Raw genomic sequence first — 22,999 nt, 5'->3', positions numbered from 1 at the left:
AGGCTTCTCAGACAGGTGTCCATCTACTGTTGTATTATTTGCATAAGCCAGCCCCATCTACACCCAAGTTTGCTGCAGTTGCCATCTTTTGGCTAAAAAGGTGGCAAGCACACCAAAGGACACTGTCTGTTAACTGAGACCTGTTCTTTATAATGACCTGTGAATGGCAACAAGAATAGACGTGATAGCTGTGGGTGGGTGGATGGGTGGGAGATTGATTGCTTGCCTTGAGTGTCTTATGTCTGTAGGGGTACATTTGAGAGAGAAATAGCATTACAGTAACTACTAATTATTTAATTTAGGCATGAGCACACACAAGCTTTTAAAGTATCACCTTCTCTCGCATTGGATCGTTCATAAATTAACTTACTGGCATTAATCCCTGTCGCCAGGCCGATAATCCTCAGTTTAAAATGCCAATCAGCATTGTGAAAATGGACATGGGCCTAAGAATGGTGTTTAGTAGCACATACACCTCATTGAAAAGCACCCACATTTAAGCCAATTGGTGACTGTACCACCACTTCCACCTAGAGGCACCATAGCTCACACATCCTACTGCACGTAAGTGTGAGGGTGTCCCTGGGCAGAGCTCTATTGCATGTACCACAGAAAATTCAGGATTTTGCCTTTTAACCTCCCCGTATGTCCCCAAAGCTCATCTTCAGCCTCATAACTTTTTAGCTGTTTCAGTGTTTTTTTGTATTTGGCCCGGGTACATTTTAGTGAGAACGTAACCTTCTCCTTAGAAATAGTAAAAAAACGTTCATGCCTGTCATTCTGTGTTTTAATTAAAAAAAAATGCTCAACTGATGCTCTGCACTCAGGTGCATTTTACTGACTTAACAAACATCAACCTGTGAATCTGAAAATTTGAAATGCCTAAAAACCTTTCGAGGCTGGCACCTAGCTTGATCTCTTCTTGAGTGCAGGAGGTACCTCTCCACCATCCCCCTTCTCAGGGAAAGATTCTGTGAGAAAAATGGCCCTCCGGGGTCTTTCACAAAAAAAGCAGAGGATAGAAAGCACCTGAAGGTGCCTGAAATTCTCACTAAAGGGGTTCCTCTCAAATCTATTTGTGTGTCCGAGAGCAACTTATCTTTCTTGGTCCAGCTTCTGGCCAATCTACGCCTGAAAAAATGGCGGGAGAAATTGCAGTGATGAATGTTCCATCTCCTTTTCTGCATAAGCTAGAGCCATCAGCAACGTAAACAGTGAAGGCCAAGTAATCTGCTCCTCGGCTCTTGTCTTCAATCAGCTCTTAGTCGATGGTCATCTTCTCATTAATAGGCACCTCTTCATTATTGAAGGTTATCTTTTTGCCACTGTTCCTTATCACGTTAAGTGTCTTCTCGCCGTTCATGGTGGGAGGTTTTTTGGGGATGTTTCTATTCTGCCATCACTGAAAGTAACATTGATATTCATGCAACAACCCTGCCCTATAAAAGAATCTGAATGTCCGCCCTACCCCAAATGCATATTTTGGAAACAGATGACCAAGATGATATTCATGAGATTGTTTTGGATGAGGAGTATTTTCAGATTGCGTACAGCCCGACAGTTGAAAGTTCAGTATGGCCTGGGTTATGATCAGAATGAACCACAACATCGTTATGAAAACCTCTATGAAAACTCGGGGTTTCGCAATAGAGATAAGCTTAGCTGTTAAAATGTCTACATCAGACCTCTGTGGTCCTTATTAACCGCATTTGGCTCAAATGTATCTAATTTTCTTTAAGCCATTTCAGCAATTGGAGAGTATTTACATAAAACTAACAACCTGCTTGCAATTTATTGGCAGCCTTCTCCGCCGCTCAGCCATTCTCCACTTCCCCTTCAGCTGGTGCTTGTTCCACAAGCTCCAGAGGATATGGACAACCAAAGTACAGACCAGAGTGAAGATGGATTTTGGAACGCAGATGTTGGACCAGAAAATGAAGACATGTACTCTGATGCTTATGATGACAGCAACATTCAGGATCACAATGACCAAGGCAGTTTAATCATTCCAGATAGTCTCAAACATCCCTATGTCTCTTAGATTCCTCACTGGACAATATTTCCAGTTATGTTGCTATGCTCGGAAGAGCTTTGAAGAAATATGGCCTTCCTGTGACAATGATGTAGTAACAATGTTTACTGTGATTTTATGGAGACCCATAAAGTCTAACCTGATTTTGTATCACACATGGCAGGAAGGACTTAATCTGATAAACATCAGCCACAGTACTGGCTGCAATGCTGCATCTTTTGAAAAAACGTGCTCCCGACTTTGACCCATCCTGTCTCACGGTTTATGCAAGCCTGGGTTCAGACATCACTGATCTGTACAATGCAGAAGACGCAATCCTGTCACTCACTCATAATTCTACCTACACTTGATCGAGATGGAAGGCATATTGAGCCTCTGGTCAAAAAGAATGAGTTCTATGGCAGCAATGTCTCTTAAAACTGCAAATGCTCTGGGCTTTCTAGGGCTTTATATAAGATACATGTCCAGTGTCCTCATCCCATACCTGAAACTCCCACCAAAAGTGACAGAATCAGCGGAGGCCATCATGTAGCAGGTAGCTAACATATCCTCTGTTGTGATCGATGTAGCAATGGATATCTCTAATGTGGACGTTTGCCAGACAGCAGGTAGAGCGGTCTTTTGGAAACCAGGATGGTTCCAATGTACTTACTTTTAACCTTGAAGTACAAGGAAAAGTCCTTAATATGCCTTTTGACAACCAAGCACTGTTCAAATATGTGGATGAGATTTTTCGAGACATAAAAATGGACACTCCTTCGGCCTGTTCTTTTGGAGTGCTACAGTTTTGAAAGTTTTCTGGATTCAATGGCTCCAGAAGATTATAGAACTTCAGGTGCGGTTCCTCTTGGAACCGAGTCCAGCACAGTCCGTGCTGCCAATCCTACAGCGGCCAAGGGTATTCCAGAAACCAAACCAGAGACTGGCCTGGAAGAAGTCTTTGCTGAAGTGACAACTTTCATTAGGCTCCTGAGGTTAAGAAACAAATAAGAGAATCCGACTTCCTTCACTGTCACCTCTAACCTCCATCGAAAGAGGAGGTGGCAATTTAAAATTTTGCCTCAGAATGGAATAACCGGACTACAGACCGTTGGGCACTTCAAAATGTCTGTTCAGGCCATATACTGGAGTTTGGACAAACACTGCCCTGCCACCTAACAGCCAGAGAACATCACCCAGACCAGCTAAAAAACATACTCTACCTCTTACTCTAAGGTGCTATTGAGAGCGTACCAAAGAATCTACACAACCAGAGTTTTCACTCCACTCTATTAGTAAAGTAGGCTGGTGACCCCTTCTGGACCTCTGGGTTCCCAACTAGTTCCTGAGGACTCAGTCCAGAACATCAAATTTCAAGAGGTGCTCGCACTGCTCCAAGGTGGGGGATTCCTGATGTTCTTTGACCTTAATGACACTGACTTTCATGTCCCCATTTTTCACATCATTCAAAGGCAGTATTTGAGATTATCTGTAGCCTGACAGTATTGCCAGTTCAGAGAACTCCATTTTTGAGTCAGATGGGCAGGTGTTTCTGCACTTGGATGAATGGTTAGGAAAAGGTTTTAAACTGAAAGAAACAGAAGACTCAACACATCCTTCTGGCTCTTTCGTTCATTGAGGCTCACTCTAAATGCACACATCCCATCTATCGCACAACACTGCTCTAAATTTCCTAGGAGCTTACCTCAGCACAACTTGTATGTGTGTGGGGGTAGTGGCAGAGGTAGCGGGCCGGTGGAGCAGTGATAGCATTCCCTCCATAGACAGTTTCTAAATTGATGGGCAAACAGCAGCTATTTTATTTCAGTCGCAGTGCAAATTGTTGCTAGGAAATAATGTCCTCTTGGAGTCCTGTCACCCCTTGTTGCAGCCCATATAGCAGGAAATGCATCGACAAGCTAAGGAGGCATGGGCGGACCAAGCGACTGTTACATTGTGGCTGAAACAGGCATTGTTGTGTTGAAATATGCCACTGAATGTTTTGAAAGATCTTCTGTTCGAGCATCTACAGCATCAACTGATAATGAAAACCGATTTGTTGAAAACAGAAGAGTCTTCAAATCCATGTCCTAGAACTGTGTGCTATCCGGTTGGACCTACAGATCTTCCTTCCATGCCTGTGAAACACATTTTTCCAGATTGGGTGAGACAACACCACATTGATGCACTAAATTGTCACAGTGGAACAGGTTACGCTCTAGCAGAAGGTGGTCAGCAACTGAGGCAATGGGCAATATGCAACATTGACTGCACTGGGTTAATTTGCTGGTTCTTAACAGTCTGGCAGATGCTCTCAGTTGAAACCTTTCAGAATACCACGAGTGGGAACTTCATGATGACTAAGTTCATCAACTCTTTAGCAAATGGGCTCAGTCTCTACTGGATCTATTTGTTGACTTGGAGAAATCAGGAAATGCCATCTTTTTGCTGCAGGCATTACCAGCAAGGAACTCATGGGAAGTGTTTTCGATGAACAGGTGCAACATTTTTGCATACACCATTCCTCTATTTCTCCTGGTACCAAGGGTGATCACCAGAGTGAAGAGTGGTATGCAAACTGATACTAATCCCTCCTGCCTGGCCAAAACACTCTTGATATTCTAAATTAATATGGTTGTCAAGTACTCGATATCCATCTTGTACACCTAGAATCTCTGTCCAGACTTATTTTAAGGCCAGATGGTTTATCACGATCTACGATCCTTGAACCTCCCAGCCTTACTCTTGATTACTTAGAATTTCGACATCTAGATATTGAAAGAGATTGGTGGGATGCCAGGAAGCAGGCACATACCTGCTACTTGCAGGACATATAATGCTAAGTGGAAATAATTTTGTATCTTTTGGACGAGTAAAAAGTGTATATCCACTCTCAGTACAACCACATTAGGTCCTGCCCTACCTGCTATATCTGGCTAAATCCAGCCTCAAGCACTTCAGTAAATGTGCATTTGGCAGCTAATTTTAGATATGGACCGTTCTGGCAAGATCAATCCTTCTCACATTAAGTAATCAAGCAATTTATTAAATGTCTGTTCTGTGCCTTTCCTCCTAGTGAGCTGTCAGCCTGTTTCTTTGAGAACTAAACAGTTTTAAGCTGCCTTATGGTTTCCCCATTTGAGCCAATTCATGAAGCTGATAACAAATTTCTTTCCAGGAATGCAGCTTTGCTTCCCACATTGGCATCTTCCAGAAAAGTAGACAAATAAGCTTTGATGCTCAAAAAGCCACTGCTACAATTCTCAAAAGGTATTTCTGCATCAAAAGTTTATGCCAAAAGTGCCATTGGATTCCCACTTTAGCAAGCCTTTGGTTCTCCACACTTTTTCCAGAAATCCTACATGAATACAGAGCAAATTAGAATCACATTGTGATGATTAGACGTGCTGGGAGAGTCTGTCTGCCCACCACTCTCTTCCTTTAAGCAAATACCCTGACACTGGCTGTCTACTTGCATTGTCTTTTGTCACAAAGGCAAAAGGACATCTGCGAGGATCATTAATTGCATGCTTCACCAGACGCCTGTCCTACATATCAGACCTCTCTGCCGGTGTGCTTGTACATGATACTTGCTGGGTTATGACCTGGAAAAACAGGCACATGTTCACCAAACAATACTGCCTGAATGTTGATGCAGTAGCAGATTCTTTGATGGAACAAGTTCTACACAACCTCTTCTGATATGTTGAGCCTGATTTGCTCTTTTTATGTAGGATACACTGCTTGCTATTCAAATTAAAGCCTGTGAGTCTTTGAAGGTTTTAGTGCGTGGGAATAAAAATGTTACTTATCTGTAACTATAATTCTCTAGTAGTACTGTCTTTCATAGATTCACTGAAGGGCTATATTCATTTGTCAGAGGCTCACTGTTTTTTTCCCTTTAACTCGCATACTTGGAAAATCTGAGCTATGGTGACCTATTGAGGAAGTGAGTACTGGGGCATTCACCAGATTTGGCTGAAGTTTGGGTGCTTTTCAAGTATGTGAATACGCAACTAAACAAATGCTTCTTTAAGGCCTGTGGTAATCATAACACAATTTATTGCTGTTTTAAACTTGGTGGGATTCCTGTGAAAAGGTTAGACTGAAAACAGTCTTTTCCTCCACCCTCTCCGCCACTCCCCATGCCTCTTTGCAACTAGAGTTATATATTATCTCTTTGGTAACTGAACCACAACCCCCCTCCTTCCATATGTACAAGCTCCAATTGCACATGTTATACTTTTCCTGACCTCTGCAGCACTCTAGTTTGTATATCGTTTTGACAGTGCTGACACTGCTTACATCTCCCATCACCTCCACGAACCATAGCCCCTCATAATATCAAACTAAACTTGATGCAAACGCTGGCATTACATAAGAGGTCACACTTATTTATTGCATTATTATATTTTGTTTTTCATTTTGCCAAAAATGTTGTGCAGCTCTTTGCCACACATACACTCCAAATCCTTATAGATGATCGCTTACCAGTAACTTGCGTGTATATTGGTGAGGCTTTTCCCACAATTACTTTTGCAGGGTTTTAGCTAAATCTAGGTCTGTTTTTTCAGAGGCCTTTCATATTAAAGAAGAAAAGGGGGAGGAAGCGTCAGAGAATAAACAGCAGCGTCACTACAGAAACCATCTCTGAAACAACAGAAGTGCTGAATGAACCTTTCGATAACTCTGATGAGGAAAAGACTGTGCCGGCGCTGGAGGCCACTTGCGACGCAGATGGGGAGGAAGACTTGAAGCCAATCATCCGCAAGGTTCTCCAGCGCCGGCGCAGCAGGCAGAGAAGAGAAGAGGAGAAAGACAATCATGTGCGCAGGGACAGCGACAAGTGTCAAAGTAAGTCATAGTCCTTGTGAGGTCATCCGGGTGGGGTGATGTAAATTAGCTTTATTTGATCCTGATAAGGGCAGAAGGGTGTAGCCTTTTCTTTCAGAAATGTAGTTTTGTCACGGTTACCTGGCTGAAAACCCATTGACCTACCCTGAACCGACTCTAAATTTAGTCACTGGTTCAAACCTAGCATAAACATGCACAACCCCACTCGTTAGTTTTAGAGCTAGACTATACATCTGTCCAGTTTGCTCTCCTTCCCTCATTGGGAATTACCTAAAGCTGCAGGCTTGACTAGAAAAATCTCCAGTGTAATAATATCTCATTTGCAGATTGACTGAACACCTATGGGGAGCCTCCCACGCTAGATTTCTTTTCGTCCAAGCCCCTACCTGTGCATCACTAAACAAAAGTCAATTTTCTACTTTTTCCCTCTCCTTGATAGAATATGCAGGTCGGCTTGTACAAGCACTTACCTCTTGTTGGCTAGTTCATTCTTCATTCACTAAGTTCCATTCTGGAAAAGATGTGATTTCTATTTTTTTTTTCTCCAGCATTGGATCTTACGTAGATTCACATGCTTGAATTATTCACTCTGGTCAGGCTGGAAATACATGGTAGTTTAAAGCAGCAATAAATATACCTAAACTGGCCACAGGCCTAATAACAGTTTTGTTTAATAGCGCGTTCACCTCATTCATCAGCACCCAAATGTTTCCAGTGATGATGATGCAAAAAGAGCTCTTCTAGGAACTTCCTCTAAAGGTGCAGAAGAGGAAATGCTTTGAAATGTTGGAGTTGTTGACCAACAATGCACCTAAAAAATCATTACTTGTTGCTAAAAAGCAGTCCTTCTCGCTTTATGTAGCTACACACAATCTTGACACTACACCTGCAAAACTGGCAGAAAAGCGAGCTGTTGCAAATTTATGGTACCTTTCCCACCAAAACGGTAATCTGAGAACAAAATCCTATTGACTGTCAGACCATTATCGACTGGCACCTATTTGACCACCTCATCAATGACCTTCAGCTCGCTGGCAGCAGTTTTGTCGATGGGCACATCACATTCTTGACTGTTGCTTCTTAATTTTTTTAACCTCTGGCATACACTGCAAGATTTTGTTGATGTTTCATTTGAGTTTCATGTAAGGTTCTTTTCACTTTAATATTCAGAGCATCTTTCCACCCAGATTTTAAATTCAGAGGGTGAAGAAGACTGGAAGTTGTCATTTTAGACGGGGGACCAAAACCAGACTGCTGGCAGTTCTCGACATTTGAGTTTTCAGTATGTACCAGAATAAATCTGAAACACCGCGGGATGAGTGTTGTCATGAAGATGAGGGTCGTTATGATGAGCTTGGCAAGCTTTGAAGACAGTGAACCCCCTTTTTATTGGAACTCTCCCAGGAGCAGATGCTACACTTGAACTGCTGAATTCACATGTCCTAGTAGATTTCTTTAAATTGTGCCAGCGATAATGGAGTATTTGTGTGCAAAAGTTGGCAAATGCATCTCCCATCTAATGGCTGCCTGTACTTTTTGTCAGTCTGGGTTTCTTGGTCAATATACCATTTTCCGGTCTCTCCATTTGCCCTTCAGGAGACTTGGCTTCCAACTTTGCAACCTATGCCACCAGTTTCACCTACATCCCCCCAGCATATGTTCCCCCCCCCCCCAAAAAAATCTCAAGGACATAGGTGGGCTTACTGATAATGAAGGCAGGACAGATAAATGAAAAATTCTGAACCGGAAAAGTTCTTGCAACAGGCGGGGATCAAAGACACCTGTTTCAGTGACAGCCCTTTAGATACATATCCAAGTTTCATGCAGTGAGCTTGTGACTTCAACAGAAAAACCTTGTTTCTTAAATGATTTTAAGGAACAACCTAAGAAGTCCATGAAAATTGTTCCTATTCATGACTTTGTTTGGCAAGTGGGAGTGAAGCTTATGAAGTAATCAGCATGGGCGTTGGCTCCATGTTGGGAGATTAAATGCAGACAATCCGGTTACACCCCAGCCTGTCTCGTGATCCCTCCTTGTCTGGTGTGTCAGAGCCACTGCTGTCCAGCGAATATCTTGCAACCCGATTATATCTAAATCCATTCCTTCAGATAGGGAGGGCAGACATGTGCAGTGAGCAAAAGAGTTAGATCCACGGCTACAGTGCCCATCAGGGCAGACAATGCCCTTTCCATCTGGGACCCTTACAACCTACAGATTTGGAGTGACATTACTTAACTCATAGATCTCTTCCAGAAAAGTAGACAAATAGGACATTGCAAAAGTGGTGAATGTTTCAACTGCTGCTCTTGATGCAGCCATGGATGTTTCCATTATAAGTTTCAGCCTACTAGTTCCATCAACCAGGATGGCTAAGGAGCACTTTGTTTTGCCCATAGGTGCAAGGCAGTGATTCATATGCTTTTTTACTGCAAGATACTTTCAGCAAGCACATAAATGAGGCACATAAGTGCATGAAAACAGATATGGACACCTACACCTGGAGGAACCGCAGTTTAGTAACCCTCTTGATTTCGAGGCTCCAGCAGACTGTATAGTCAATGCTTACAATCCTACAGTGATCAAGGGTATTCCACACCTCAGCAACAAAACTACAAGACATCGCTCAGAGAAGCTTTGCGGGCTCAAGTCCTGGACACCCATAAGTGAGCCTGAATTCCTAGCGCTGCAATCCACACCTTCTATCCATCCACTAGGAAAGAACATTTCACATTTTGTGGAGGAATGGCAGAAGATTTCTGTGGGCTGTTATGTACTCTACAGTCTGTGGTGCGGATGCACCCTAAAAGTCTTGCAGAATCCTCCATGTCCGCCGCCATGTCCACCGCCTGGCTAAGAGAATAATTTACTGAATACCCAGTTAGAATTCTCAAGCTTATTAAAGGAGCTGTTCAGAGGTACCTAAAAATCAATGTAATCAAGGCTTCTACTCCAACTTTTTTCTTGTCAAACAGAGAAGACTTACCTTCGATCTTCAGGCGTTAAACTAGTTCTTGAAATCAGACCTTTAGGATGGTCATGCTTCAGGAGGTTCTCACTTTACTTCAAGAGGGGTAATTCTTCTCATTGTTGGACTTCCACTGTGTTTAATTTCATAGCATGCAAGGGAGTGTCGAAGATTTTGTGTGGCTAGAGATTACCAGGCCATTTGGCCTCAAGTCTGCTCCAAGAGTCTTCACATAATGCCTAGCACCAGTTGCAGCACCCCAATGCAAGATGAGCGGTCTTTCCATCCCTAGATGACTTTAAAAAAAAATAACATAACCTAAAATAAAAAGCGTCAACAGCGAAAGCGGTTGACGAGCCAGCAATCGCCAGTCTGTCGTTCCATTGCCTAGGCCATCCCTGAACAAGGCCAAATCTTTCCCATCTCTTGGCACCTACCTTAACATACTTTTTAGTATACCTGAACACTTAACAGGGGAAAGCATTTCCTTCACTGGATCGAGTGGCAAAACCTATGACTCGCCTTATCCCGATGCAACAAATGCAAGGCACTTCTTGGGCTTGAGCTGCCTGCATTCTGCTAATCTCACACTGTGGGCTCTGCGTGAGACGCAACCAACAGATGTGAGCCCTTAAGTGGAGATGGGGCTTTAGCTTCATGGCACTTAAAGGTGTTGAATACCAGTCAGTTGAAGCTAACCGCTTTGGTGGAGATTGCAATGCAGTGTTATAAAAGGCCTACACCAGGTAATAATAATCTCAGCTGCATCAGTAGAATTCTGGGCACACATAGGCGAGAATTATCAATGAAAGGCAGATGGCCAGAGGCTGTGAAGAGTCGACACATAGTTCTACTCAAATTCTAGGCCATTTGCTTGGACCTTCAAGCGTTTGTTCCTTGGCTGCTCAATACTACAGTTCTTACCCAAAAGAACAAATAATTTCAAAGCGGAACAAAATCGAAACTCCAATTAGAAGCCTAGCAGGTGTGGTACTCTGAGTTAGCCAACATCTAACTAAAAGTGGGACCCTTGCCAGGCTGTACAAAAACTAAATTGCTTGCAGCAGATTGGAGTGTCACGAATGGGAGCTACACTCCGACAAGTGACAGAAGCAGTTCAAAAGCTAGTGTCACCCTATTATAGATGTGTTTGACTCCCAGGAGAAAAAAAAATGCTAGTTCCCTGTCTACAAGCATTACCAAGAGGATACTTCGGGTGAAGCATTTTTAATGCGGTTCAACTTCTTTGCGCCCTTGGAGGCCCTCAAGCCCTGTTCAGGTCTCTATGTTTTTGCAAATTTAAATATAAAAATGTAATTAATAAAGCATATACAAATAAAGAAGCAAAATTGAAAATGTGAAACATTTTCAATATTTGTGGATTACACACATTTTTTAAATATTTGAGCATTTTAATTGTTTTTGTAGTTTTGTTTACTGATTTGAGGTAAAAAACGGAAATATTGCTTAAACTGGGGGTCCTCTGCTTCCAATAATGACTCAGTGTGGGTCCTCAAATTCCAGTAATAATTCAGTGGGGGGTACACAGAAGTTAAAAGGTTAAGAACCGCTAATTTACACATTTCACAAGAGTGCATTGATGATCTAACTGGCCTTACTTTGCTCAGAAAACAACCCATCAGAAATTGCCATATTTATTACACCTTGCCAAATCCAGCCTCTGATCGCAGTTGCCAGATATCGGCGTTCCATCTGAGGTATCTTTCTTTTTTCAAAGAATTAGGAAGTGATTTATAAAAGGGCTATTTCTATCCTTCCCTCCAGTGACATTGCCCCAATTCCTTGGGAACACAGCACTGTTCTCGAACACGTTATGGCACCATTGTTTGAACCTGGTCACAAGACGCAGCTGATGTTCCTTTTGTGGAAAACATTACCAATTATTGCCTTGACTTCAGAAAAAGTGAGTGAGCGACAAACTCTTCAGTTATCAAAAAAGATAGCGGTTTTGTGTCCAAACCCAACGTTCATGCGTAAAGTACCTTCAGACGTCCACCTTCATGAATCCGCGGTTCTTAGTTCCTTTTTTCCAAACCCTACTTCCAATGTCTGAAGGTCTCTGCAGTGTCTGAATGTGCACATTGACATAAATTCTACCTTGTGAAAACGAAAGATGTTAGAACAACGGGAAGCCTGAAGGTGGCCATTCCTTCTCTAAGCAGATACTGTCCAGATGCCTGTCGACTTAACCATGTAGGATACGGACCCCTGAGAGAGTGATGGCACATTCAGCCAGAGGAATATCCTCAATGGTAGCCTCATGGGAATGCGTGCCTATCTTTCGGACTACGACATGAAGGAGCAGGAATTAATTTACCAAGCACTACTGCATGGAAACTGGTGCCACAGCACGGTAGGTAAGGTAATGCTGCTTTGGCTTTCTAATGTACTACGGACTGCTAATGGTTTTAATTTAAGCATGTGAATCTACGAAAGATCTAATGCTGGAGGAGAAATACGTTGTTTACGTATAACTACAGTTCTCCAAACTTAGTATGTTTAATAGATTCACATGTGACCCCTCATTCCTGGTCAGACTCTCAATACTTGCTGCCTTTCACTCTTGCGCCTTGAAAATCTGAGCTATAGTGACCTTAAGGGAGAAAGAGTGCTTAGTGCAGGCACTTCTTTGGCTAAAGTTTGGGTGCTTATGAATGAAGTGAATGTCCAACTAAGCCCAGTGTTCTTACGCCTGAGGTAATTTTGGCAATGTTTATTGCTGTTTTAAACTATGTGGGGTTCACAGCCTGGCTGCCGGGAAAAATTCCACCATGTGCATCTGAAAGATCTATGGCAACACTACTGTACTTGCACGTAACTTGTTTCTTATTCTATTGGATTCAAATTAAATTCAAAGTAGTTAAACATCTCTGCTTCTGTACGAGATCCGAGAATGTTTTAAATGGTTGCAATTTTTTTAGCATTGCTAAGTTTTTTCACTGAAAGTTTCCTTTTGGATTCCCCACCACCACAAAATTCATGAAAGGTGCCCCTAAGCACAGATTTTCACAATTAAATTCACACGATCTCCAAGAGATCCCAAAGCTGCACTCTTCCAGAGTGCACATCTGGGGTCGTAATCCAAAAAGAATGTCTGTGTGCTTCCACCTGTTCAAGAACCATAGCAAAAGTGCCTCACAGGATGAAAAAGAACTCCTAGACCAGTCTGGCGGTGTAGACAGGTCCCAAAGTTTGCACAGGCATCTCCACAGACCAGTTGAGGTTGGCATAGTTGTGCTTGAGCTTGCCCAAATCGCTGTCAAAGAGGTTATTACACGGTTCCTATGAACTTAGTAGGACTGTAGATTGGATAAACAAAACCTCATCATAATGTAGGAACTGTGCTCCTTAGAACATCATTAACTGTTGGTCTGGCTAGCTCCCAGTACTTCATCTAAATTCCTAGAGTTATAGATGCTATCTGCAACCTCGAACATGACTACTCTTGTTCTCAAGGAATGCTTTAACCAGATCTAACCCTTTTGTTTGTCACTTTGCATGCCCAAGGTTTCACAAACAAGAGACAATAGTACATTTTCAAATGTTTATTGAAATGAAATGAAATGAAAAATTCCACTTATATAGTGCATAACTGCCCGGAGGCCTCGCAGCGCTGAAAAGATTGAAAAGATCTAACCGTTGTAATTATTACATGAACTACAGTTATTAGACAGATGAGACAGGTCATTGTAAAATGTGTCGGGCTGCAGAGCTGAATCTCATTCTCAACTCTACGCAACATCCTTGATGACTCCAGAGTGAAGTACCTTTTGCCTGAATTCAAATAGACACTGTTTAAATAATAAATCACTGGGCACGTTTCATTCCACCAGAGACCCAGATCAACAGCTTTACTTAGTCCAGATCAGAGTAGTCTCCTTCAAGCGCAAAATAAAAGGACATCGCGTTCTAGTATGTGTCCCTATAACTAACAGTGCAAACTACAGGACAACATTGACTAACTATAATACATGCATATGTGGCATTTTGTTGTTTATGAAAAACGTATTCAAGCCACAATCTCAAAAAGATGCTAAGTTAGAAGGGAAATCTAAATGGAGACCAGATCTTCACTTTTTAGTGATCCGAATGATGAATATAGAGGGAACCCTGTTTGGCAAGAAAAGAACAGGGTTCACTAGAATAAAACTCAAGTTGCATAATCGGGGTTAAAAAAATCCATTCGTCCACTCACAATAGCAAGCCATATTTAATCAGGAAGAGCTATTTTTAGGGCCTGCTTGCTCACACAGTGAATGGGCAATAGAAATGCCTTTAAATCTTAACTTGTCACATTTCTCAGCTTTCAGAGACCGGGTTCAAAAGTTAGTTTGTCTTCCTACATTCACTTGTCTTTCTGTGAGTGAAGTTAGAGGATTTTATAAAGTGAACTGTATGGCAATAAAGATGAGATCAGTTCACAGGTCAAGTGCATTACTGTTAGGTCGAGTAGTGTATTCAGGTTACTAGACCTGCAGGTCTAGTAATATTTTTTATTTTTCAAGCCTCGATAAGAGACTATATTAGTGCCAGCAGATTCAGACACCGCATTGCCTGAAACAGCAGCAGCAGCACCAACAGTGGCTTTATTGAAAAAAAAGACCTTCTATCAAAGGAAGTAATTCACTTGAGCCAGAGGAAACAATGAGCTACAGTGCTGAACCAGACAATGGATCCTTCACTTTACTCACTATATTTACCAGCCTTAATGAAACCAGCATTGCGGACTAACTTCCTATAGTGGTAGTGTATTAAAAAGACAGATGGGTGCCAGAAATTATGCAGAATGGCACAAGCTTCAACACCCAACTTTCCATCATGGGCTCCAAGTGCTTCTCCTGGTTCGTACAGGATGTGCAAATATGGATACATTAGAAGGCTTTGACATTTCAAAACACCAAAGGAGCAATAGAATTCAGTTTTATCTCCCCCCCCCCCCCCCTCATAAAATAAGGTGCACTGCAAGAATCGCAGGTCAATTTTAGCTAGTAAGAATGCAAGCATGTGGGTTTAACAGACGTCCAGAATTTTTGCAGTATCTGGTGTACGCAGTCAGAACTGTGGATTATATGTGTGCCATTTATGGAATTTACACTTTAACTTATTGACTGCAAAAGAAAAAGGGAAATGTTCAGTTCAAAATTAGGGTTCTTCATGACCTAGACCTTCAGTTACGCATGAGCAAATCCCTGATTTAGTATAACTTCATGTAGTACTTGTCAACAGTCCTGGACATAAAGTTCACAGAATGATATGCTTTAAAAGGACAATATTCTTATGTGCTTCTCCAAGATTAACCCCATACCATCCCTCATCTGACAGCCAGTTCTGTTATAGTCCTGTCTTCATGCCATAGTTCTTCTTTGTAGTCCCGCATGATGCCTCTGTATAAGACCATGTCAGGAATGTTTAGAAGATCGGTGATGTCAGAGAGCAAAGGAGTGAGCTGACTAGCTGTCTGTTACCTGCAGCTTTTCATTTGCTTCCATATTGATTCCAAATGGAAAAACTTTCCACATGATTCTTCAACCACAGTTGATTATGACCAATTTTTCACTGCAAGGTTGAGGTTGTCACATATGCAGCAAAAGGGGACAAAGGATAGCTGAATGAAGAAAGATTGTTTTACACAAATATCCTTGGAGGTAATATCAGTAAATTTAAATGTGAAGACCTTTGGCTTCCCTCTATGACAAGAGCTTGATTAAAGCAGACCGTGCACATGGCATTCACCATAGCAAACAGAAAAAAGTAAGGTCCACTGTTCTCTCAAAGGAGCACAGAAGCGCTAGCAATGGCTAGTTCAACAAGTGTTTTCAAGAGATCCATCCAGTTAACCTTGAGAACTCGGAAGCAGATAAATAGGCTTCTCACTAAATAACACTAATGGGTTGTGAAAGCATAGTCCTCGGGGATGTCTTAGCTCTCTAGGGTCACAACTCTTAAGCTGATTACCACTGCAATTCCTGGTTCAGAGAGGGCAATTCCAATAACGTGGCTTTGTGTTAGACTGGTCACAAGCATGTATTTGCACAAATTAGTAATTCATCTCCATTCTAAGTTGAACACCAAGCTGGAACCATTGACTAAATGTTGACTCCAGTGTTTCTCTATGGGAGGACTTTTGGCTACTATTTCTGCCTATGCCTTATTCAGGCATCTTTTTCTCCAAACCTCTAAATAGATGTTTTCTTAATCTTTTGTCTGGAAACCTTCCCCTCCTATTGGTAGTCTGTTTGTCAAAATGAAAGGGGCCCTATTGTAATCCATGCATAAGTGAAACTTGTGCCACTTGTCTTGCAAGTTTGCCCGTATTTTTTGGACCGTGTTAAGTGTCATTTAAACTTTGTCCCTCATAAGTTTATATTTTACTTTAACGTTAACCACACAATTTCATGGCCTTCATTTCTAATTCTGTTCTATTCCGACCCATACTACAGGAAGGTCTGTGCCTACTGAGATGTTAAGGAACCCTGTTGTGAAAACAGATTTATCTGATAGAAACATCTAGCCGCAGAGTCCTTACCCTTGAATTTCCCCGGCATCAGACTTGATTCGGAAAATTTTTCTTCAAGCATTACCCCTCCATGCCGGTAGGTGGTGTTGGTCAGCTCTGCGTGACTGTCTGCGCCGTAGTGACATCTGCGTCGCCTATATCCACCACTTCGGCTCAATGACGTCTGTTGTCTTTCAGAACGTGAAGAGAGCTACCCTCTGACACTTTTTGACCAGCTTTTTCATCGTTTGTAGATTTTTTTCTATCATGTCTAGGAAAATCTTTGTATTCAAACTGTGCGGTGTCTGTCACCACACGAAGTTGATAACTGATCCACACCTGGTTTACCTCTGGTGCCTGGAACACAATCACGAGACTAAGTCGTGTGGCACCTGGGTCGACGCGTTTCCGGGAGCTTGAGCAGCCCCCGCCAACTTAAAGAATTTTAGGACTCCATGTTTTCCTCATATTTGGGCAGTCTGACCCTACTGGCGCGCCTTCTGGCCCCAAGGGTCAGAGAGTGAAAAAGTGTTCTTCTGCCAGCCTTGCATTGCAGTGGCCGAACACTGCGTGCTTATTTGGCCTTTATTCCCATATCCAGTGGGAATTGGTTGTGCAAGTGCTGCCACAGATCCTGAAGGATTCCGAAAAGGGTGTGGTGATGAACAGAGTGTCTGAATTAAGCAGACCACTCTTACCCAGTCCAAAGATCAGGGCTTGATCCATCACCGTTATTTATCTCACTGCACCATCCCAGCTCAGAACCTGGCTATATGCAAATCAGTCTGTCCCTGGCCCAGTGCATCATGGGAACAGGGCAGACTAAACTACCAAGCCAATTCTTCACCAGAAAGGAGACAAGCTACCGGGGACCGGTTTCTGGCATTTCAGCCTTCTTCGGCCCGGCTTGCTTGAATCCTGATGGTGCAGTGAGAAAGGGACTCATGTCTGAGTATACCCTGCCACACCTATAGTGGCCAAAAACGATTCCGAAAAGGGGGTGGTGATGAACAGAGTGTCTGAATTAAGCAGACCACTCTTACCCAGTCCAAAGATCAGGGCTTGATCCATCACCGTTATTTATCTCACTGCACCATCCCAGCTCAGAACCTGGCTATATGCAAATCAGTCTGTCCCTGGCCCAGTGCATCATGGGAACAGGGCAGACTAAACTACCAAGCCAATTCTTCACCTGAAAGGAGACAAGCTACCGGGGACCGGTTTCTGGCATTTCAGCCTTCTTCGGCCCGGCTTGCTTGAATCCTGATGGTGCAGTGAGAAAGGGACTCATGTCTGAGTATACCCTGCCACACCTATAGTGGCCAAAAACGATTCCGAAAAGGGGGTGGTGATGAACAGAGTGTCTGAATTAAGCAGACCACTCTTACCCAGTCCAAAGATCAGGGCTTGATCCATCACCGTTATCCTGAAGGAGGCCCTAGCCATCCTCTCCCAAGTAGTATCAGACCGGGGGTAGTGAGGGGGACGGGGTAGGTAATGCAGCAAACCTTGCCATCTGACGATTTTGCCATGCCTGGTTGAGGACTTCTAGCTTTTCGGGGGGATGTCCAGTCATCTCTCATGGACATGACCTTTGATGACACCTGTCTCTTCGGAGAAAAGGCAGACATGGCACTGGACAACTTAAAGACTCCTGGGCTACGGCCAAGACCTTTGGTCTCTCAGTGGACATTCGTCCCCAGTCTGCCTTTCTCCCATTTCGTGGCTACAGAAGGGGCTTTTAGCCGCACCAGCCCTATCTCCGCCATAAGGTTCAGCAACCTCAGTGAGGCCAAGGGCGCAGCATGTTCCGGCCCATGAATTGGGCGGCCAGATGTCCGGTCAGTCCACCCACTCGCTGCAGCTTCACTTCCACAGCTGGATTGAAATCATATCGGACAGGTGGGTCCTCAAGGTAGTCTAAAGCGCTACCCCTCCCCCCTATACCTCAATCTTACTACCTGCTGATAGAGGATCCTCTTTTTTGTTTCAAGAGGAAGTCCTAGGGAGGGTTCTGGCACCAGAAGTAGGCTGTGGTTGTCATTCCCGCTACCTTATGGCCCGAAACAGGGTAAGAACCTTTGTCCTATCCTAGATATACAAGACTGTAGGAGAGTAGGGTCTGCAATCCTATGATCACCCAGATTTTTTGCTTTTGTTTCACTGGTTTACGACTTTCTCTGGCTGTGGGCCTGCTAATCAGACCCACAGCCTGGCTGTTCTCTTTCTAAATTACGATATGTACCCTAGGTGCATTTACCAATTGGTACTGGGCCACCTTATCAGACCCTGTAACTCAGGGCATAGGTGTACCCAGGGCCGCCAGGGGCTGCAGCATGTATTATGCCACCCCTGGCTAGCCTCCTAAATTTGACACAACTGGCTGCACGACAGCTGGGGCGAAGCCGTGTAACCACCCTTCGCTTTAGGTATAGTAGCTCTATATCTAACCATACAATGGACACCCGAGTTCCTATCAGTCACTCCTATGGCAGGCCTTAACAATCCTGAAGGCAGAGTGCGTGGGCTCGTGTGAGCTAGGTTCAGGCCCGAGCCGAGCCCGGTTGCAGCTTGCGGAATCAAGACCCAATAGCTGTTCCATGATAACGCGTACCATATCGGTAACTCCGGTGTCGCGTTATCAAGGCATGTCGAGTAAGGTGTCATACGAATCGGGGTGCTGCCCTCTCACCAATTCTGGCGATGAGGTTAGCATCCCACCCTTCTAGAGGGACACGACATGTACGTAACTGTGAACCCCGGTTAAAGTTAACTGAAGCCTCAGCTCCACAAAATGGATGCTGCCACCACAGACACGAGTCTGACCTCCTGCTGCTGGGAGTCCTTCCAGCGAGGAGCACTTGGACAAAGGGTTTCCTGTCGAGGGCGGTGTTCGCACCGTCCCAGACAGGGTTTGTGTATTCTGGGTAGGTAGGGCTTTGGCGAGAAGGTGACTGCGGAGTGGCACCCCGGTGCTCACTACGCATCTGCCGGTTAGAACCAGTTCCAGGGGCGACAGCCCTGGCCTGGGGAAAGTCCGGCAGGGGAGAGGGGCGTAACTACCCCCCTTCCTGGTCCCACCCTTAGGGCAGGACCTAGTCATGTACCCACCCCTTTCTTTAGGATAAAGGCCGGAGCGGGGACCCTTCCAAATTAGATCATCTTTGATTCAAGAACTACTTTCTACGAAAGGACATTCAAGACTCTTCTCAAGATTTCTCCCTTGTGACTAAGGAGTAGTCACCCTGCATCAGCGGGCACCAACTAAGAACTCTGCGGTTTGCTGTAAGTCCTTCCTCAAGGAATCCGACGGCCCAGCTCGACGAGAACCGGCTTCCCTGGCACCTCTGACCTCTACCCACACCATCAGCTCAGCTGTGATCCGTGGGTGCGACGAGACCTCGAGGGACCGGCCATCATCAGAACCTGCACGCTCTTAAAAACCAGCACAACCATCGAGGTAACTCTCTGGTGAGTGCTCTGGGGTCCGAGAAGCCCCGACCCTGAGCCGCTCCAGCACCGGAGTGCAGTCTCCCAGCATCTCCACGATCTGCGTGGGGCCCTTCTGCTCGCTGCTCAGCACGTTGTCTGGTCACTAGCCGCTGGCTTGTGTCCTTCTGTGACGACATCCGAGAATCATCACTGCTGGTCTGGTTGCTCCAGACTGGCCCTTGCTTCCATCTTTGCGAGAAGCACCCCGGACCCTCCTGGTCCACTCAAGACGCCATCTTAGGCCCACCACGTGGCCCTGAGAACTGCCAAGGCTTGTTGCCCCATCCTGGGCCCAGCGACGCCGACAGCATCATCCTTCGTGGGACAGCTCGCACCTCCGCCGTGGTCGCCGATAACGCCTCCTGGTCCGTGAGACTGCAGAGCCTAGCGTCGCCCACTCACCTGGTCGAGGTGACGGCCAACCGGTGCCTTCCTGGTACCCTCTGACTACTGGCTAGTAGTACGAACTTGGTCCCCTCTGCTTTCAGGTTTCTTCAATCTCCGATCCAGGCTTGGATCTCTACGAACTATTCAGCACTGGTCGCCGGCCAGCAACTCTTTTTCTTCCGGCTCCTGGCTCGTCAGCGAAGACCCCGACGCCTGTAAGACTTGTGCAGCCGCAGCCCTCGTGGCTAGGTAACTTCGGCATTTCGGTGCCTGCATAGCCTCCTTACTCTAGGGTCCCGAGTCCCTCGCTTCCGACTTGCCTTATCGGGTCCGCCCGAGACCTTAATCTTTCCGTGTCCTCGGACACTTGTTTCTAAATTGTGCACTTGAAGTATTTGCTAAAGAGATTTGGTTTGTGCTTAGTACCCTGTCCTCATAAAGAGTACAGGGCTGTTGTGATTCTTAATAAATATACTGTTTATTTTCATAACACTTGTGTGGTGTCCTTTCACTGGGTGTTCAAGGGGTACATGTGTGGTAAACAGCTGGCTTAACACGCCCTCTCGAGTCTTTAGCCTTAGACTGCTCGTATCCACGCTACTAGGATAGCTGGTCTATAGGTTGACTTACAACCAAACACCATAAGGGTCGTTGGAACGATACATAGCGGTCGCTAGAATAGCGAACGTTGCATATCGGGCCAACTTCTCACAAAGCCCTCAACTACTTCCTCAAAACAGAAAAAGTTCAAGATGCTCACATTGGCTCAGGTCCCGTTTGCCATGGACCCGGAAGACTGGATGGTAGCATTGGACTTGCAGGACGCCTTATTCCAGATTCTGTGCTGCCTGCAGTTTACGGTAGGCCAAGAGCATTTTCAGTTCACCGTTCTCCCCTTTGGCCTTACCAGTACCCCTTGAGTATTCACCAAGATGATGGTGGTGGACACAGCTCATCTGCGCCATTCGAGGGTGTAAGTCTTCCCCTATCTCAAAGACTGGCTGTTGAAGGCGGGCTGGCCCCAGGCGGTCATCTCTCACCTACAGACTACTGCGAACCTTCTGCATTCGCTGGGGGTCACCGTGCCGAAGTGACACCTGACTCCTTCTCAGACACTCCCTTCCATCAGAGTAGTTCTATACACAGTGCAGTTTCAGGCCTATCCTTTCGAGTGGAGAGTCAAGGATATTCAGGCTTTTATACTGATGTTTCAGCCTCTACCCTGGATTTTGGTGAGTGACTTTTAAGCTGGGCATCCTGCATCATTTTAGTGACACATGCCAGATGGCATATGCGGGCTTTGCAGTGGGCACAGCATCAGGGAACCGCTCCGACATGGTCAGGATCTCGAAGGGAACTGCACGAGATTTGCAGTGTTAGCTGACAAACGACGATTGGGTTACAGGCAGACCCCTCTCTCTGGTTAAACCAGACCTCACAGTAGTGACAGATGCATCACCCCTGAGATGGGGTGGTCACCTGGGAGAGGACTGGTCTCCAGGGGAATCCAGACTCCACATCATACTGGCTCGGAGTGATTTGTTTGTCGTTAAAAGCCTTTTTGCCCTCCATCCAGGGAAGGCTAGTGCAAGTGTTCACAGACAACACCACCGCCATGTGGTACCGCAATAAACAGAGCGGGTGGGTTTGTTGACCTTTTGTCAAGGATCTAAATTTCTGGACTTGGCTGGAACACCAGGACATATGCCTGGTGGTTCAACACCTGGCAGGTTCGCTGAACACCAGAACAGATTAACTCGTCCGTTGATGCCTAGCGGATCACAAATGACTTCTCCATCTGGAGGTGACACAAGGTGTCTTTCAACAGTGGGGACAGCCTTAAATAGAACTGTTGACCTCTGCTGAAAACGTGCAATGTCAGCAATTTTGCATGTGAAAGTTTCCAAGGCAGCTCTATCTCGGAGACGCTTTTCATCTTGAGTGGAGCTCAGGCCTCCAGTATGCCTTCCTAATCATACCGCTCCTACCCAGAGTTCTCAAGAAGATCGACTTACCAGACCCAAGTCAACCTTGTGGCTCCGCACTGGGCACGGAGAGTCTGGTATCATGAGCTTCTCCAACTGCACATCGATCCTCCAATCAGTCTGCCCATTTGGGAGGAACTTCTGTCAGCAGCAGGGAAAGGTTCTCCACCTGAACCTGCCAAATATAAACCACCTTGGGTGGAGATTGAGCAGCAGCAGCAGCTGACAACATTCAACCTTGCTCCGGAAGTCTTTAATACTTTGGCAGCCGGGCATCCCTCTACCTAGAACATGTGCGCCTCCAGATGGAACAAGTTTGTAATATACTGTAGAGAATTCTATGGACCGTCTTTCTGCTTCCCTTTCTGATACTTTACTTTTTATTTCAACCTTTGCCCAGCAGGCTCTGAGAGGGTACCTTCCGGACCATCCTGTGATTGCCAGAACAACCCTCTATATTTAAATCTCCCATTCTAAAAAGATTTCTCAAACTCCTTGTGCATATGTTTCCACATTCCCTTTCATCATGCCTCAATGGGACCTTAATTTTGTTCTTTGCTTCCTAATGCTCACTCTGTTTGGACCTCTGCACAACTGCCCCTCCGGCTGCTTCCCATCAGGACATCCTTTTTAGTGGCAATCCCATCCGCCCGGAGGGTTAGTGTATTGCAGGCTTTCATCCAAGTTTACTTACCTGACCATATTCCCTGACAAATTGATGCTTCGCACTAGGGCCTCTTTCGCATCGAAAGTGGTAACACCCTTCCATGTGGGGCAATCTGTCACC

At 44.8% G+C, this 22,999-nt stretch overlaps 1 protein-coding gene across 1 annotated transcript in view; it reads left to right on the top strand.

The window, feature by feature from the left end:
• Positions 1-22,999, top strand: part of KAT6B (lysine acetyltransferase 6B) — a 96,356-nt gene that overhangs the window by 57,984 nt on the left and 15,373 nt on the right. Inside the window, exon 7 of the mRNA XM_086921817.1 lies at positions 6,586-6,865. Within this exon, the coding sequence (XP_086777943.1) occupies positions 6,586-6,865 (280 nt within the window). The remainder of the gene's footprint in view (positions 1-6,585; positions 6,866-22,999) is intronic.

The sequence above is a fragment of the Lissotriton vulgaris genome, chromosome 5 (genome assembly GCF_964263255.1).
Source record: "Lissotriton vulgaris chromosome 5, aLisVul1.2, whole genome shotgun sequence".
Lineage (NCBI taxonomy): Eukaryota > Metazoa > Chordata > Amphibia > Caudata > Salamandridae > Lissotriton > Lissotriton vulgaris.
This window is presented reverse-complemented; position numbering and strand designations above follow the sequence as displayed.